The sequence below is a fragment of the Montipora capricornis genome, chromosome 4 (genome assembly GCF_036669925.1).
Source record: "Montipora capricornis isolate CH-2021 chromosome 4, ASM3666992v2, whole genome shotgun sequence".
NCBI lineage: Eukaryota > Metazoa > Cnidaria > Anthozoa > Scleractinia > Acroporidae > Montipora > Montipora capricornis.
The window spans coordinates 29,636,365-29,656,364 of NC_090886.1; the positions used below are offsets into that span (position 1 = coordinate 29,636,365).

General features: G+C 36.9%; 1 protein-coding gene across 1 annotated transcript in view; it reads left to right on the plus strand.

Annotated features, from left to right (window-relative positions):
* Positions 1-16,356: 16,356 nt before the first annotated feature.
* The window catches only part of LOC138046475 (uncharacterized), a 4,663-nt gene continuing 1,019 nt past the window's right edge, over positions 16,357-20,000 (plus strand). The window contains exons 1-4 of the mRNA XM_068893105.1: positions 16,357-16,891; positions 17,760-18,218; positions 18,816-19,030; positions 19,501-19,698. Of these exons, the coding sequence (XP_068749206.1) occupies positions 16,357-16,891; positions 17,760-18,218; positions 18,816-19,030; positions 19,501-19,698 (1,407 nt within the window). The remainder of the gene's footprint in view (positions 16,892-17,759; positions 18,219-18,815; positions 19,031-19,500; positions 19,699-20,000) is intronic.

The following is a 20,000-nucleotide window of genomic DNA, read 5'->3' on the forward strand; positions in this document are numbered from 1 at the left end:
TTTCATATAGTTTGTGTATACCTGTAACCATGTGGACACATGTCTTGTGACCCTTTATAAGGTGTTGCCCTTTTTACTTGGGTTTAGTTACCAAAAAATGCAATTTAATATATTGAATCCATTAACAATGTTTTGAAACTGAATTTGATAATTTGGTCATGATCAACAAGCGTAAGCTGCCTGAAAAATCTGGACCCTGGCAGAGGTTCTTCAGTACCTGAGGATGTTGTGCCATGAATTGGTTCTTCAGAACCTAGCACATTTATGACATTGTAAATTGTTCAATGTCAGTTTGTTACCTCCAACAAAAACATAAAATTTCTACGCAATGAAAGGGACCTTCCATTGTACCTAGTTTAAAAAATTGGTTTATTCTCTTGTTCAAACCTATGCTTCTTGACCAAAGGAATGAATATAAAAAAATAAGAATAATAAAAACAAATTATTATGAACCCGTTTTCGTAAATGTAAAGATTGTACAAGTGAAAATGTACCTTTTCGTAGCTTCTCTCCTTTTGGTCCAGGTTCTGTAAAGTGAAAGATTACAGTATCATCAATAACCTTTCAATGCATTACCCACACTCACTTTACTTCTTTATGTTATATTCTTCCTTTAAAACATTCTTCAATAATTATCACCCGCTTGCCCTTTCCTTGTTTAATTAATTAATTTGGGTACTGTGAAGTTATTGCTTTTACAGGGTAATGTGAGCTACTTGACAACTTTGTTTGTTTGCTCTAAATCAGAGTTCATAGCTTTGCAAAGCTAGCTTTCAGCATGACCATTTATGGTGACATTGTCAGGTAACTGCTATTTGCTACTGACCTTTGGATCCATCCATTTCTTTGGCAGCAGGTACATCATCTTTTTCTCCAGACCCTGTCAAAATCATCAATAAGCTTTTTTTAAATTATAAATAAATCCTTATTTCTGAAGATATGATGTGTAGCCCTCTTGATCTCTGTATTCTAATTGCCCAGGTCAGATCATATGTGATCAAGGAACTATAGCCTTTACTTCTAACATATACCTTCAACTTCTTGTGATGCGACGTCAATGATGGGCACATTCCTTTCCTGTTCTTCAAGTACTGAGTCTTCCTCAACAACGGCACCACCTCCTTGGTGTGATATGCGCACTGTAAAAAGGTATCACAATATTATTGTAACTAGTCAATGTAATGGTAAACACTTCAATTTACAAGATGTGCCAATTACAGAACTATGTTCAGTCTGATTGTTTTTGTAATTGTGGGTCATGTTCTCCATGACGATAATGTTCACATTTGCTATAATTTGAATAACAGAAAACTTAAAGCAGACTTCAACATTTTGTAAAAGGTAGGTTCCTACATGATCAAAACTGAGTTATACGTTGACTCCTTATCTTTTCTTACCTTCTAGTCCTTCGATTTCACTGCCAGCATGACAGCATCGTCATTTTCTCCAGACCCTGTAATAATCATCAATAAGCATTGTTTATAACTTAGGGGTATGCGGGGTCCTTTCATTCTGAGTCTATAAATATGTAACTTATTCCATCAATCATCCACATTGATTGATTCATTTAATCACACATGTTAAATGTGATTGTTTCAGTGATCGTAACAGGGATTACTTCATTTTCTCTAACATTTTCATCTTCGTCCTTCATAAATGCACAGTGTGATTTAGTATATATATATATTTGTAACGCTGATCGAAAGTAATGATTTTCTGAATTAACTTCTTTCTATACGCTGGGTACACTAAGTTAATATTATTTTAACCATCCAAATAGTAGTTGTCTTTTTTTGCTAAATTAATATGAAATTACTTCAAATGTGTACCTCCAACTTCTTGTGATGCATCGTCAATAACTAACATACTTCCTCCCTGTGCTTCAGGCTCTGGAAGTCTTGTCTCTATTTTTCTGAAGGCTAAAAAAAAACGAGAACTTTGGTATATGATTGTTAACCTTCAAAGGTCACGTAACTTAAACATGTTCTTTTCCCTACTCTAAGACAAAAACCTATCAATGAACTCACACTTCCTGAAGTAGTACTAGTCCTCTAGTAACTAAGTGGATAGAGTGTTAGCTCAATCATCTAGATTATTTCTTGGTGCAGTGTCATGACATGCAATATTTACCAAATGTTAATCAAACGACAACACTCTTATATTTGCAAAACATGTCTCGACAGAAACTTCTGTCATCTTCAGTTGATAGATTTACAAAGCGTTAGAAGTTGAATTTATAAGTAGGAAAAATGCTAATTACATAGTAACAACGGAATGTACATAAAATTTTCACATTGCCACGTTTTATGTACATTCCGTTGTTACTATGTAATTAGCATTTTTCCTTCTTATAAATTCAACTTCTAACGCTTTGTAAATCTATCAACTGAAGATGACAGAAGTTTCTGTCGAAACATGTTTTGCAAATTTAAGAGTGTTGTCGTTTTCTTTAAAATTTTAACTTGCCTGCTGTCATCAAAATGTTAATCAGCAATAAGTGTAATTCATTCTGACATTAACTTCTGTATGCATACAACTGGAATTGCATGAACAAGTACAGGACATTTTTCTGTGCCCCACAAATGTTTGCAAAAAAAGAGTCTGCGCATTATTAGGTTGCTCCATTTGACTATTCAAAAAACTTGGTCTGTTTAACAGAGAATGGAGATATGGTGGGTCTTTCTTCATAACATGATTATCCCCATTGTACAATCACTCACTTCAATTTTGGGGCTTTACATGCTAGGGTTGAAAAATCACTTGTAATGTGTTTTGATCCAGCAATTGCATCATATCAAAATAAGTGACTCAGATAGTCCAGGAAGAATACAAATACCTTTATCAAGCTGTTTTATGAGGTCTTGGGGCAAAGCACGTCGCCTAACATGGCTTCCATGGCACTGAGTGCCATTGAATACAAGTTTGATGCCATTACATCCTATTCTTTGTGTTCTTATGAATGACCTCAGAACGTCTTCTTTGCCTTCTCTGTGCAAGTAATGGAGCATGTCTCCAACCTTGAAAGCAAATGTTTCACCACAAGTGCACTTTCGGGCACATATTTTTGGCTTGAAAAAGGACATGACCTGAAAATTTGTTGTTGAAGTGTTAAACACAAAATACCAGTAATAAAAAAGTTAATTGCTGGAATGTTAACTGTTCTTTCAACGCTACAAGTGGTTTATCATGCATACAAACCATAGATCATGATCGTGTTATTGATACTGGTAAGGGCTTGGTGTTGCCTCAAATTTGATGTGTCAAATAGTAATGTTTGTTGATGACTGTCCCGAGCTAGTTGCTTTATGGCACGCATGTTATGGAAATATGGACAAGTGGAAGGATGACCTAGTTATTCAGCATTATATAAGCAACTATCGGATGCGACATAAAAATGGCTTGTCGGATTTTAAATGCAATCAATTTATTCTTGTTCTTTTCTTGTGTAAATTCATGAATTGTATATTTTTGCATTTGCCCTCCATACACTATGCACAAATGTTTCCATTGCTCTTGCATAGCCTCTGAATTGCTAACATCGTACAATTATACAATCGAATGATATGACACATTACACTATAACATATTTTGGCACTGAGGATATGAACTGAAGTTTGCAGATATGTTCTCAATTATTTATCCAATTGATTAAAAACTGTCAAGTGTTATAAGTTATAAATGACATAAAAGAAGACTGCATGACCTTGGTAAATTACATTACCTCATCTGGACTGGACGCAGCTCTGGCCACTATATCCTCAATAACAGACCTCATCTCCTGATCATCTTGCATTTGGGCAATACCAGTCTGTGCAACTGTTTCCCTCGTAGTAGCGAGTTCCATAATTTGTTTGTGATTAGGGATGACAGCGTCAACCAACCACTATTTCACTCTAGGAAAGTATTCATCTTTCAAATCCAGCATCTCTAGAACCTGCATTAAGGAATATATTTTGGTGGCAGCTATACGAGTACAGGATACTTGAAACAATGCTACATATAAAATGTATACATACAACAAGCATGATGATACACAGTATTAATTTTTAAATAAACTTAACTCTGATACCCTGCTTAGCAAACATGAAAATGTACAACTTATCAAGTCCTGGCATTTATACCAGCAAACTGTACAAGAGGTGAGGGTATACCTCAAATTCTCTACCAAATTATTTTGGTTTGAAGAAGGATTACAAATTAAAGTTCAGCTGTTAAACTATAAACACTGACAAGTGTCTCTCTGCGATCTTCGAGCCAGAAACTTTGAAGTCCTAGTTATAATAAATGTTAAAAGTATGCCCCACGACTATTGTGAGTGACAAACTGTACTTCTTCATTCAGACTATTAAAAAAAAAAACACCTCTTGCTCTGGTTGATTGCAATTTTCTTACAGCCGTTTTTAAATTTGGCTGTTATCAATAAGCATACTCAAACTGGGGATTGACAATCTTTACAGCGTTATATATACTAGACTCAACATTTTAGCTCGGATGCAAACTTTCAATGTTAGTTTCTTACAAAAAGAAAATATCAAAACCTACATAAATGTTAGTAAATTTGCATGTGTGAGATTTAACACATGAACCTACCTTTTCAGTTGAAAATGTGAACAGCACATAATTGAATTTGGCTCGGAGATCAATTCCACTGAGGGAATCAGTTATGGTCAAAACCTCCTGAAACATGGGGTCTTTCCTCATTGTTGCAAAGGAATCCCCTAACCTTAGAATAATTCCTATACTATGGACCACTGTTTCTAGGAGTGGTTTCAACTCCACTTGAAGATTTAGTGAATTTTGTAAACTCTGTTCCTTTTCAATGCGGTTAAACGGAACAACAGCAATCCTTGAAAACACTCTGGGGACCCCAAAAAAAAAAAAAAAAAAAAACAGTAATGTGTTAGGTTTACACTTGCAATAGTCATTAAGTCAACACTTGCAATAACTACTTTGTCAGATGATTGAGTGTCTGTTATGAAGGGCATAAATTCGCTCCAATTGGCTCACCTGATTCAACATTACATTAAACCTGTTTAGGAGTATGAAAATTTATGTTCAGGTATATCAATCAAAGATGGTAAGCTTGCCACTACGGTAATGGTCTTAGGTTATATCCATCTCAGTGTAATATTCAGTCACAGAGTTGTGAAATTTAGACAAATCTGTCACTATCATGCAATCTACATGTGAGCTGGTGTGATAGTCCCTTTTCCCTTGTTACATTGCACATGCCTTACCTTCCAAGCTTTTCTTTGTCTCTCTTGACAGTTTTTTCACTGCTTGTGGATTCATTGTAATGATACGCACTGTTCTTGGTGACAATAGACACTTTTAGCATCACGTTTACGGGAAACGGCGAACCTGAGGAGGTCACGTGACCACCGCTTTGCTGTCACGTTTGCAGTTTGCGGTTCCGGTTTTGACGGGAAGAAGGCGCTCCAGCGGTAAGTGGCTTACGGGAAGGTTTTTTGGCCGCTTAACGAAACCAACTCACGTTTGACACTTGTAGTAAGAAATTTCTACCTTTTATGGATCCAAATGTCGTTTTTTATGATTAAAAAAGAATGTATTTTGCATGATCTAAAATGAAGAAAATCGAGTGGTGAAAGAAGTTGAAAACAAAATGGCGGCTCGAAGTTCCTAAACATGTGCATGCAAAGAAGCACAGTTAGGGAGTTCTGTATCAATGTATGCCTTCTTCTATTTCTAGAAAATGCCTTTTAGATGGGCAAACACTTGCCAAGACGTGATGCTGGCGACTAAGGTAGCCCAGCGAAGGCCAAAATGTCCCGCTGATTATGAGGAAATTGCGAGGGTACTTTCCCCTATTTTTTCGGAAGACAAAAAACCCGTTGTGCTCTCAGTGTGAGCTTGTAGAGAAAGGATGAATGGCCTTATCTCAAAATACCTTGAAGAAGATAAAAAGGCTCTTTTTCCCGCCAAAAGACGTCAACTCCATGCTAAAGTCAATTTTGGTGCCGACAGCAAACAGGAAACCTCAAACCGCTAGCAGCCGTTTGCCGTTTGCCGTAAACACGATGCTAAAGGTCCCTAATGACTTTTGGCGTGATGCTGCTGTTTTCTTTTTGGACTAATAACAATCATAATAATAATAAGAAATTGCTATAAAGCCATTGTGTATATATATTTTTTAAATTGTTGAGGCCTTTTTATTTTTATCTCAATCTCTATAAACAGGGTTTACTTGTTTATTTACACAGGACATGAATGTTGCAAACTTTGGAAAATGGTAAAAAAAGTGACTAAGGAGGGGTATGTCTTTGTTACTGGTTATAAGTAACCATGGCAACACATGTGTTAAAGGAAATGTCGATGCTTGTGTCATAATATTACCATTTAATTTGAATGTTTGATTGTTCTGATTTGCAGATAACCTGTACGAAACCCTTCCAAGTGTGGTCCAGTGAGCCTATCATGCAGTGCCTCAATTTTTTATAATTTGCACATGCAATCATTACGATTGTAGTTTGTCATGCAGTGCTAAACAAACTTTTTTTCACTATAATTATATCTAAATTGACGGAAAGTAGAGCTTCGTTCTTCTCAGAAGCAAAATTTATGGCATGGAGAAGACAATTTGTTGGCCCATATTCTAGCTCATAGTATTTGAAGCAGTTATCTGGCCTTAAAAGATTAATGGCTTTGGAGTCAAAGGCCAGTGTTCTTCGATTTAGGTAACCTTAGAATGTTTTACTTGATCAACTGTATACAATAAACCCTGTCTATTCACTACCTACCTTGTTAAAGGCAGCGACTGCTAATTTTTCTAGGACACCGAAGTCAGATGCATCATCCCAGAGGAATGGCAGAGTCCTATTGCTGGAGATTTCTATAGCTGCAGCCAATGTCATCTCTGAAAACCAGTGACAAATATATTTTGAAGAGGAAGAATTGAGAGGAATAGGTTAAGAGGAACTTGCAAGTAAGAAAGCCAATGTTAGCAGGTTTCACAGGGTTCTAGCCATCTTTTACAACTAAAAGATGGTGAACAAAAACATTTGGTGAATAATTCTTCTTGATAAATGTAAGGGAAGACTATCACAAAGCTAGGATAGATGTATTTAATGACATATTCCTATCTGTTCATTCATTGCTTTTTTTTTCAACAGTGGCCTGTAAAACAAAGGTTGGGACACATGATGCATTTGTTGAGCAATGCGTTGTGAGCACTGTTTATACTTACATAGAGAATAATTATTATAATAACGTTCTTACCTCCTATACTTTCCCTCTGCCCAATGATAGCCATGGCTGCATTAGCTGCTGTGGTTTTACCCCACGCCATTATCAAAGGCACTCCATCTGGACCGTTAACTAGCTGTTCATAGTGCACAGCTAGCCTTACTCCACCGATCATTAACTGGGCTGATGGAAAATTCCCTTTCATGTACTTGTCCATTGTGTTAATCATAGACCTCAAGATCTCCCCTGTGTCTAGACCCCCTGAAAAAATTAAAGTTGCGATTCCATTAGATTTATTGTTATTTTTCACATATTGTGGAGACATCAGTTGGGAAAGACTAGTTGTCATGATGAAAAAGAGAAGAATCAGTTTTTATTGATACTAATATTATGTAATAGGTATGTAATGAATTGCCTTATGAATTAGCCTCAGGATAGAAACATCAAAATCAATGAAAGGCAATAATCACAATCTAATCTCTTGTTTGCCGAAATGAATGGTAGAATTGTCGTGCAATAATAGTTAAATTTAAAAAGGGGCTATGAAATATGCACCTTCTATGTTCGAAGGCTGTAAGGAGTTGTCTACCCTACTATCAAGTACACTGTAGGGTGATGTCAGTGTGTCAATCCTTGTTGCATCCCTGTTATCAGTTATTTTTATGTGGAAGTCTGAACCAATCACCCATATAGGAGATATTGGATCTGATGTTGTTTGTCTTCCAAGGCACTAAAAGAAGAAAAAATTGAAAATCAGTGCAAATGAGAATGACATCCTGTGATCCTTTTTTATCATAAAACATGTCATTGTATGGGAGTTTTGCAACACAATCAAAATTATTCCCCTTCACATTTTCGAAGAGACAATTACATGTATGCTGTTTGTGACAGTTTAAAATCAAGGTCAACTGGCATGGTTGGAGAGCAAATGAGGAATAAGTATTAGCCTAGAGTTGTGGTAAAGATCAGTTTCGAAAGAAATTTCTGAATGGTAGCTTAAGGTGGCTCAAACAATTTTTTACAGTAAAGGTGTAAGTAACTACTTAACAGTAAGCAAATTGAATGAACCCTAAATGAGGACATAGTACGTTAAATAATGAGCTAATTGCATGTTTACCAACCTCCACTGGAAAGACTCTGTGTGGATTTTCTGATGCCATGTACTCATCACATACTTGCTTGAAGTATGCTGGCAAATACTGATCCTTACTTGGACGAGTCCACAGTCTATTCGAGTGGAATTTAGTTAATATGCCACCCTGGGAAGACATGTCCCTCCATGTTAAGTAGGTGTGCCTCTCACTGCGGTAGAAATAGAAGTTAATTCATTGTAATCAGTTTCCAAATAAAAGTTGTCCTTGTCATTGTCCTTGTCTTTGTAAAGTTAATTTTTCTGCTTTACGAAAATGCGCCAACTTAAGTCTTATTATGTGGTGTCATTGGCAAACAGGTTATACAATAAAGTAACTGCTGAATACCCCACCACTCCAAATGAGTCCAAAGGGATCTTGCAAAGTGATGGCTACGCGGCTAAGTCGAGGTCATTACCACCCCTCCCGCTAGATTATTTCATTATGAAAAACAGTGGCAACGCTGCTACCCAGGGGCTACTACCAACTGTCTTCAAACGATCTCGTTAAAAACACTGACACAAACACTTAGGCTTAAGCGCTAAACAAGTGCTATCTATATTCATCACACGATCTTTTTAAAAAGTATACTTAACCGAACTATGAAATGAAAGGCCTCCAAACATTCGTTTCGACAAACACGCAAATTTGACATTCCTAAAATAAACACGAAACACGCAAGAAATAGTTTTATTATTAAGTCAAGTTTTAATATAAATACGGTATAAATTAATTTTAGATCTTGTAAATAGCTTTTCGAACGTAATAGTTCCCTTATTATATAGCATTAAAATGTATTTAAGTAATTTTTATTTACATTTTAACAGTACACAATTCAGCCCTTTGCTGCCATGTATTGTTTTCAATAAAATCTATCTATCTATCTAAAGCTAATTCACTACTGGAGTAAACCAGGTGAAAAGCATGTGAAGATCATGTGAAAGACATGTGAAAATTTCACTTGCTTTTTCACATGGGCATGTGTGAAAAACAGTGTGAAATCACCATGTGAAAACCAAGTGAAATGGGATGGTCCTTTTCACATCATGGATGATGTGAAAAAACTATGTGAAATAGGAAATTCACATCATGCATTGTATAGACTAAGCTTAATGATATGATGTGAAAAGCTATGTGAAACCTGTGAAAAAACTATGTGAAATAAGAAAATTCACATCATGCATTGTAAGACTAGGCTTAATGATATGATGTGAAAAACTATGTGAAACCTGTTTTGATAGACGTGTAAACATGTGAAATTTCTGTTTCACATTCTTTTTCACTTTATCTTGATCATCTCAGAACCGGTATACGTACCTGGCCGAACATATCATATATATATATATATATATATATATATGCATGCAGATCATGCGCATGCCCATGATCTATATGCAGCCTATACTTTCATGTAGATGGCCTGATCATGATCGATCATGTGATTAAATTAAATCTGACATGATCATTACTTATAGCGATCTACTATATGTACATATATAGCTCGGTCATCAATTTTTCATTAACTTTAATTAGTTTCAAGATGATTTGTCCCAATTAAAATGCAAGTGGCATATATATACACATATATATACGTCAATGTCAAATCATCGTTGCAAGTCCGGCACCAGGTCCTAGCCTCCAATGAAACCAAAATGTAGCAATTTCATTAAGCAAATATATAAAATCTAGAATAAAGTTTATGTTTTGTATAAACCAAACTTATATCTAAATTATTATAGAAACCCATCCATCACAGTTAATAAATACACAATTGAAATAAGGTAATGATGATCATGAAGCATAAATATAATACCGTAAACGTCCATTTATAAGCCGCACTTTTTTTCACAAAATTGAAGCCATAAATCAAGGGTGCGGCTTATCCATGGATACATCCCCACATTTAAAGCTTGGCTACTAAGCACTCGTTCGTTTTGTTTCAATCGAAGGAATTTCAACTTTATGGTGAAACCTTGATTGTTTGTTCTTGTTGGTTTATAGCAATAGAAAGTTACTGGAACTTCAAACTTTATTGTATTACATTTTTTTCCAAAATCTGCGCTTCTAAATTCGGGGTGCGGCTTATCTACGGATGCGGCTTATACATGGACGTTTACGATATAAGTAATTATTTAAAGATAATCAATCCACTGGCCAGCAGTGATAATAATAAATTCTTATAAGCGATACTAGTACTTTTAATTTAGTTCAAGATCAAAATATGATCCTGTAAAGAACAATATTTTATTAAAATGTTCAATTAATAAATCAATTTAATTATCATTACAAATTTCTATAAAACAAATTATATTATTTCTGATAATATAATATCGTTAATTAGTATATCAAGCCAGTGGACTTGTGTTGGAGTGTGTTATGCGCTGATTGGCTACTCAAACTCGGGATAGCATGTGCTATTCACCTCCCAGTGCACAAATGAATTTGCAAAAGACTTTTTTGCAGTATTCTGAGAGATAACAAATCAATTATTTTGGGGATTCTATCTCACTGGTTTGGTATATACTAAAACACCACCACTAGCCACCTCCACTGCGGGGAATAATTGTTAACTGGTATGTATCTTATGAATTATATGTAATCAAAATCTAAACTGACTTTTGCCATTCGGCGCCTCTTTGCTGGTAATGGCGCAGGGGTATGGACAGCCTCACCAACAGGTACATACACATACCCCTTATATTTGCAATAGTTTGTTTGTTTGTTTGTCGGTTGGTGTCACCTGCAGGTATTGGCTTTCATTGCTGATTGCCGTTTTCTCCGGTTCCTTGGGCTTACTTTGTGTTGCCTTTTTCTCTGGTTCCTTGGGCTTACTTTGTGTTGCCGTTTTCTCCAGTTCGTTGGGCTTACTTTGTGTTGCCATTTTCTCCGGTTCCTTGGGCTTACTTTGCTTTGCCGTTTTCTCTGGTTCCTTGGGCTTACTTTGCTTTGCCGTTTTCTCCGGTTCCTTGGGCTTATTACTTTGCTGTGCCGTTTTCTCCAGTTCCTTAGGCTTACTTTGTGTTGCCATTTTCTCCGGTTCCTTGGGCTTACTTTGCTTTGCCTTTTTCTCTGGTTCCTTGGGCTTACTTTGTGTTGCCTTTTTTTCAGGGTCCTTGGGGTTACTTTGTGTTGCCGTTTTCTCCGGTTCCTTGGGCTTACTTTGCTTTGATTTGGCCACATGTTTCAGCAACTGGTTTTCGGGCCAGTAAAATTTTTGACCAACCTAATTATAAAGAAATTAAATACGCAAAAAGGTTAGTGATAAATGGCTATTAATTCCTGGCGTTAATCCTGACTTGTTTTTACTGGTACTTACCTGGATTTCACAGAGATATTTCTCTGTGTTTGGTCCCGTCAGCTCGACTTTATCGTCACTTTTCAGAAAGTTGGACTGCATGACCAGTTTTTTAAAGTCACCTTGAATTAATTCAAAAAGCAGATTATATTAGTACATAATTATGTCATAAAATTCTGATAATAAATTAAATAAACTTAATAAGTGGGTTTGGCATGCTGGGTGGGCTTATGCAACTGGGGTACGTAGGTTATATCCCATGGTTGGAGGCCGGGGGCCTTATAAACAGCAATAATTACTATTACACTGTATAAAAAAATTTGGAAATGATCTCATAAGTCTTACACGTTTAATATATATTGCTGTACACACAAGCTTATTAATGAGTGACGATATACTGCAAGGAGCCTATAAGTGTCACTACTTTAAATTAATTCACATTCTTTTGTGCGCACAGACTATTCAATTAGAAACCGTGGATAAACTATCCTCATCTTCTGATTGGATAGTCTGAATTAATTAAAAGTACTAGTGGTCACACGTTTGGGTTGCTGTAAGATCTGATCAGGCAGGGGTTATACTGTACTTACTGTCTGCTTTGGAAGTTCGGAGAAAAGTTGCCCGGGCAATTTTCCTTGCAACATCCATTACGAACAGCTCCTCCCTGTAAACAAGGAAACTTAATTAACTGGTTGCAGAATACACTAAACCAGGTAAACAGTATTAAGTATTTATTTGTAATCAGATCAGTTTGAGATTATTATTGCCGTGGTTGGTCAATTTGAAATAATATCTGGCCTATAATCTATTGATTGTGCAAAAAAAATGTACTTTTAGTGTCCGCCTTGAATTTTGTTAAAGAAGTGTCCACTGTCCGCCTTAAAGAGAGTTTAGTTACAGACAAACAAGTGAGATTCGGCCGGTACCAGCCATTCATGTCTGCCTTAGCGAGGTGTCCGCCTTACAGTGGTGTCCGCTTAATTAGAGAGAGTTTACTGTATTACAGGATAAGATGCTATTGATGTATAATTACATTGCAACATATTTTTACTTACGATGAAGTGAAAGAAAATCCTGTGTCCTGATCATCTTCTTCAACTTGATCATGACCAGCAGGATCATCAACTTTAAGAGTCTGCTCAACTTGGATGAGTGTTGTATTCACCGGCGTGGAGTTTTCTTCAGCAACAACTACTGGCCTCTGGCAGGCCTCATCTTTGTATTTATTCATCTACAAGTGAAATGATTATAGAGTTGAGTCCAGTTATCTCCAATTTTCAAGGGAAACTAAAAACAGTTTGAGATTGCCGATAGTAAATATGACTGAAAAACAAGGGCAAGGGAAATAGGTTTCGGGGATCGGAGTTCGAGATAAAGAGGTAATATAATAACATTTAAGGAATTTTATCATTTGCCAATTAAAAAAAATATTATAATGGCCGTGGCTGATACCAGGGCATCAAAAGAATTAGAACCCTGCTCTAATAAATTATTATTGGTTCCGACTTCAGACTTAAACCATCAATAACTTGAGCCTCCTCATGCTAACTCAAAGTAAATTTGTTTCCCTTCAGGTTTTTTAGTTACTAACTTCCTTTAATCTTATGGTTCAAGTTATTGTGAGTCATGCAATACACTGTAAGCTATCCACTTACACTTGGAGTTGAGAAGTTGTATTAAAAAAGACAACTAGATCCTAAGCTACCTGTCTGTCATAATTAGTCATTACATTAAGTAAAGTCAAGATCAGTATACGTAACTGGTTTTGACATAAAATATGCAATATCCATATGCATATGATATGAATACTGACAATGAAGATCAAAAGTTAGACACTGAAGCTTACCTTTCTAGCACGCTTCCAGAATTTTGTATTTTTTATTTGATTCCTTCTATAAATCAAACTTTCAGAAAGCCTCCTTCTTATAGTATGGGCATGACCAGGGGAAGTGCATTGATTACCTTGTAACATGAATATTATAACACTCATTAATATTCATAACGAAAATTGAAAAGGAATGAATAATGTTTTGATTGCTTAATGAATATCTGTAAACCGGATACAGATTTTGTCCGGATTTGGTTAACTAGTACTTTTCCTTTTTTCTCTTACACCCCACCCACCCATCTACATGTATGCACATATTTTTTTAAACAACAATATTGTACCTGTAGCTTCCCTGTAACTACTTACAGAAAGGTCCAATAAATTCTGGAGTGACTTACTAATACAGTTGAAGGAAACAGTCGAACCCTATTTTAAGCGGCCACCCATGGGGACTTTGATAGCTGGCCTAATAAAGAGAAGTTCCACTGCAGATACAAAGTATCAGTCTAGATATATATATACCTTTTTAGTAAACACTTCCAGCGTTTTCATGTTAATCTCTCGCATGAGAGGAGGGTTCTCCCAAATGCCACATTTCCTGGCAGACTCCCTCAACACAAACTGAAAATAATTGAGAAAACAACAATTGTTAAATAGGCCGGCCCAGTCCAAACTTATGTGTTTGTGTTTGGCTCCATTTTCAAATGTCTCCACATGTACAACTCTCTGCAGCGTGCGTTGTTGTGTGGACAATAGACAAAAACTATTGAAAAGTGTGCGCTTTGTTTCAAACTAAGTATATATATTTTAAACGCATCGGTGTGGACGCGCGGGGCCTAATCAGTCGGATGGCCATTAATTAATGATCGTCATTCGGCTTCATACATGTAGTGATCTGTATCACCCAAATCTTCAATTTGAAATCTCACACTTTTAAGTCGACAATTTTCTCGATTGATCCGCGCTCCAGCTGAGATTATAAAGTTTATTTGTAAAGAATACGTACGTGTAATATGCACGAGTAAAAGAACACGAGAAAGATAAATCTATTTCAAGATCTTTCAAGATTCGGTTGTCGCAAGTTGTAATAAATGGCTAAATATAATTAAGATTGGACTTACCCGAAATGTTTGTTGGGCTTTCGATCCTTTGCCCTTTGCCCTTCGTTTTGCCAGAAGATCTTCTGCGCTATAAGCGGTGGTGCCGGTGGAAACGATGTCGACTGCCCCAGTGTTCTGTGCAGACTCTTTGTCAGAAGTGGGTGAACTAGATGTAGATCGAGAGCTCGTGCTTGATGAGTTCAACGCATTCGTTTGCTTGTTGGAGGTAATCGCTGCCTGTAGTTGTGTCGTTTGCAAAACGCTGGACAAAGCATTTGGGTTTGTTTTCAACAAAGCGAGAAATTCGCAAATTACTTTTTGCTCGTGATTTGCCATTTCAAAATTAAAGAAGCTACGAGAACGATTCTTTTAGATCGAAGTATCGAGATCAGTTATAGGAACCACGTGCACGAACACTACACTTTTGGTGCCGTTCGTTTTGAAGTTCTGATTGTATTACATATATGGTAAAGGTGGGGTCATTTATTAGCTTTTATTTACCGACAACTAATGATCACCGACTCAATTCACCCCAGGGAGCCCTAGCGCTTTATAGCTAAATATTGCGCTTTATCGCTATAAAAAAAAAAACTTATGTACTTTGTAATAAAAATTAAAAACGAAATACGTTTCTGGGGTGATTGAGTCACAGATTGTACGAGAGCAACTTCCATTCACAGTTTAAATTCCCTTGTCGGTTACACACGCACGGTGAGCGCTCGGGCTCCCTGTGTACTACGCACCGTATATGGTAAACGAAAGGTCAATATTTAACTAGTGACATTCGAGATCTGTTATGCAACGCACGGACGAGAACGACGAGTGAGGAAGATGCCATACTCGGAGCAGCACATGAGCGATAAAAAACGTACAGCAAGTAAAGATCGTGTTTGTCCTTGCAAAAATTGCAAATCCGAATGCACCCAATCAATTAAGATCGTGAAGAGGCATCTAGAAGTGTTTGGCCGATATTCAGGTGATCATGATAATCAGTTATCAGAAAGCGGGAGCGAGGATGAATTGTTGGCCAAGTCGAACGATTACAGACATGATGACAATGATCATGATGATCAGTTATCTGAAAGCGGGAGCGGGGATGAATTGTTGGCTGAGAGGAACGATTACAGACATGATGGCAATGATTCATTTGCGGAACTATCATATTCAAGTGAGGAAAACTGCGGCAGAAATTTCAAACGACGTCGGATAGATTCAACGAGTATTAGTGAGCAAAGTGATGGCGAAATAATTCAAAACGAAATCGACATTACGAGTTCATCTAGTGACAATGAAGTCTCGATAGAACATGATTTAGCCGCGTTAAGCGACGATAGTGGGAGTAATGAATCCTTACCTTCTTATAGTAGCTCTGACGACAAAGACTGTGACCTTGAAATGGAACACGACATTTATGACAGTGAATATGCCTAGATTCCTGTTTTTGAATATAGTGATATCACTGTTATTAAAGCATTAGCGATTTTATGTGGCTTACTGAACACCCATCCACAAGCAAAAGTGCCTTATCTGATCTTTTGCGATTGAAGAAGCGTTTGTTACCACAGCCAAATCCTTCCTGGGTCGTACGATGCAGCGTACAACTTTGTCAAGCCATTTCTGCTTCCAACAGTATCTTACCATGTTTGTTCGAACGACTGTGTCATCTTTCGCAAGACTAGTAGATACGACTATTCAAAGCTGCAAAAGTGTTCCGTTTGCGGATCTAATCGATATTGGGGTAACAAGATTAATGCTAGAAGAAGATTTCTTTATTTTCCTCTTGGACCTCGTTGGAGAAGAATGTTTGGAAACGCAAGTATTTCTGAAGTCATTCAGAGCCATGCTGATAATCGTGATGCGTGTGAAGACTCTTCCATTATGCGTGACATTCATGATTGCCCTTCATGGAAACAAGCTTTCTCGGAGGAAGGATTCTGCAATGGCGATCTCCGAGGAATGCTGTTACAACTTTCCACTGATGGTGTCAATCCGTTTAGTAGCAATAAGGTCAATTACTCAATGTGGCCAATTATGCTTACTGTCCTTAACCTACCTAGGAACGTACGCAATCTGTTTGAGAATATCATGCTTGCTGGTATAGTTCCAGCTCAAACAGAAGGCCCAGAGCCAAAACACCTTGATCCATTCCTTGAAATAGTGGTAGATGAAGTTCTGGAACTGTCTGGTGCCACGTTTTTTGATGCCTTCAGAAATGCGTCATTTACATTCAAAGTTGCCCTGATGAGTTATGTTCTTTACTATCCTGGTCTGGGAAAGGTTTTTACAGCAGCAGGCCAGACTGCCTTACAAGGTTGCATGTGGTGTGAGATTAGAGGTAAGGCAAACTGAACAATATACTACTAAAAAGTGAACCATGTTGTCATCATTACAGACTAAAGTATCAATGCTTAACTTTTCAAATAGCTCCACAAAATGATAATTTGATGATAGCATTGCAAACTTGCGTACCGGACAAATCGAGGCTTCGAAATCCCACCCACCCCCCCCCCTCCCCCAGACAACCCCTTGGGCATTTGAATTTTTAGTAAATTAGTGTTTAAATCCCCCTCTCCCTGAGCCAAACAGCCATTCAAATGCCCCAATTAAGGCGATCACATGCCCCCAACCCTGGGAAATTACATGTAATGCGTGACCATCTTACCATTTTAACCATTAGTTTTCTAATGCTCCTGATGCCGAGTCTGCAAACAAATTTTAATACACATCACAATTTGTTACTTATTGTTCTGTAAGCTTTTAATACGTACTTGCTTTTAATCTTGTGCACAGCAGAAGAAATCAATATAATATACAATGCCGTGAAAGTACATTACAGCTTTATATCGCGTATCATGCGACATCTAAAGTTTTCTATTGAAACATTCCACCAACTTAAATTACTACGTTTCATACATTCATGCCTTTTCACTGACATCATCAGAAGTCAATAGGTAAGTTTATTAAAGGGAAGGGAGGAGTTTTGCCTCTCAGTTTTTTGGAATTTCATGGGGATTAGTAATTACTTTTTTCTGTCCTCAAATGTAAGTCGCAATTTGATCAGACAAGACCAGTACTTAATGTAAAGCTAACCGGCTGTAAGTCTGAAATGTTATTGAAATGAATATTTTTGGGTAAAAATGTCATTAAATACATGCAGTGTATGGTACAATGTTTCCTTTGCTTCTCTTTTTTATTACTCCCAGGCCAATTTGTGTCCTCTTTGGACAAGGTAGTCTATCTGGAAAACAGATGCTATCTTAGTGAAGATCACCCCTTGCGTAAACAGAAAAGGACCTGTCCAGACTTCAAACCAGAAACAACGTCAGCACCAGCAGATGCCAATATCAGTGATATTCTTTGGAATTCAGTTGCCCACAACAGAGCAAAGAGCACAGCACAAGCCAGTAACGTTGCTAAAGCTACTGGATCACGAGGTGCCAACTGTTTCATGTTGTTGCCCAACTATGACAGGCCAAATCAAGCTTTTCCTGACCTGATACATGACCTCAAAAATATTGTTTGCACATTTTTTGACTTAATTACTGGTAAAGGTGATAGCATAAAAGTTAGAAAGGCAGAAAAAGAGTTGGGTCGTTTTCAAGGATGCTGGCTACAGGAAAAGCAAGTTGACGAGCCTGAAGCAGCTGGAAAGGCCACACAAAGTAGGTTTCTACATTTTATAACAGTGGCCACATTAATTTTGCCACCTCATTATTATAATCTCTACTTTTTCAAACAGGCAAACCTAGGTTTAATTAAGTCATTAATTTGTTGTTTTTGTTTTACAGTTACATGTACATGTACCTCACAAAACTGTGGCCGGCCATTTGTGTGATTTTGCATAATGATGAACCTCAACTTGCATCCGATCGCATTAATCAAAACTTGCATAAATCGTGAAAAATCGCTCAATGTGAACAAAGTAAACAATAAATTTTTGCTTTATCTAAAGATCTACTGCAGCTCAACATTATTTGAAGGTGATTTTCTGGTCAAAAAACCTTAGAAAACATCTGATGTTGTTTCCAGTCAAATACAGTAACAGTATTTTGGTGGGCAACTTCCTTTTTCAGTTTCAACTTAGCCATGAATACATTCACACAGTAAATTTGCTTTCTGTATTTGCCTTTTTGTATTACACTGAAGTTTACAAAGCAAAACAGCTCCATTCAGAATGTTTAAATCCATCTGCGAAGTAAAAAACATTAAGGTTTTTCTTATGGTCGGATCTGTTTTATTGTTATTTTGTTGTTTTCTAGGTGATGAAACCAAAACAGAGCAAACAGCGAGAAAAAGAGGCAAAGCAAAGAGCGAAAGAAACATGCTGCCTGCTGCTCCATTTCGTCTATCTAGTGCGGACCTCAAACTGGCTGATAAGCGGGCACTTAATGTGTGCGTGCCCTCAGGTTATGGCTGGAAGCCATGTGCTTTCTTCTGTAAGAAACCATACCTCAAATCACATGACTGGAAACAGGTACAAAAACTTTGTATTGTATATGTGTCAAGTAATGTTGAGTATTTGCCAAATAGAAGGTGGCCATGGTGTGTATATTTACCCAAGTAGACAGTCCTGTGCTGCAGTTTTCTTTAGGTTTTGATTGTTTACTGTACATGTACATGTAGCGAATTGAACATAAGTTACATCTTTTCACTTATTATATTTTTCAAGTGTGTTAGCTGTTTATTAATTGTGAACATGTATATTTAAAATACATGTGTGTGTGGAATTGTGTTTAGTGATGACATTCCAAAAATTTTTTATATAAAATTAATTTTTAAATCACCAGTCCGAGGAACTGGTTGTCGCAGCTTAATTAAAAGAGGTAGAAAGGTTGTGACTACACTGTTTTTGAATAGAAAAGTAGGGTGGTTACTTGATACATGTAGCTTTAGAGTAGGCTGAAAAGTGGCGTTTGACTGTTATTTTATAATTTATTGTGTTAGCTTGCCACAGATGGAATCTTAAAGTTCTGCTTAAGAGGCCTTCTTGGACGAAACCAAAGGATTTCACTCTTTCTGCCTCCTGGATGTTCTGAAAAGATTTGTAGTGACACTGAGGAATTGCATGACTTGCCTGCCTTGGAAAAGGAAGTAAATGAAGTCTGTGCACAGTTAGAACGTGACTTCCCTATTAGTGTTCAGGTACTTTAGTAATCATTACATAATCATAAGTTAACTGCTAACTGTTACATAGAGTTTATTATGTATGTACATATATATTTTAATATTTTGTACTAGTGTAGTGTCCCCAATTAGCTGATGTCAGCTAAATACATTGACACTGAAATAAAGTTTATGTATGTATGTATGTAACATTATGCAATCACTGTTTTATTAAATGAAACCATAAAACCAGCCTGTACTCTAGCAGCTTCAATCCCTACTGTGAAATACTGTAATGTGTGTTTGTAATGGTCCAGCACACATAGATCAGCCCCACTGTT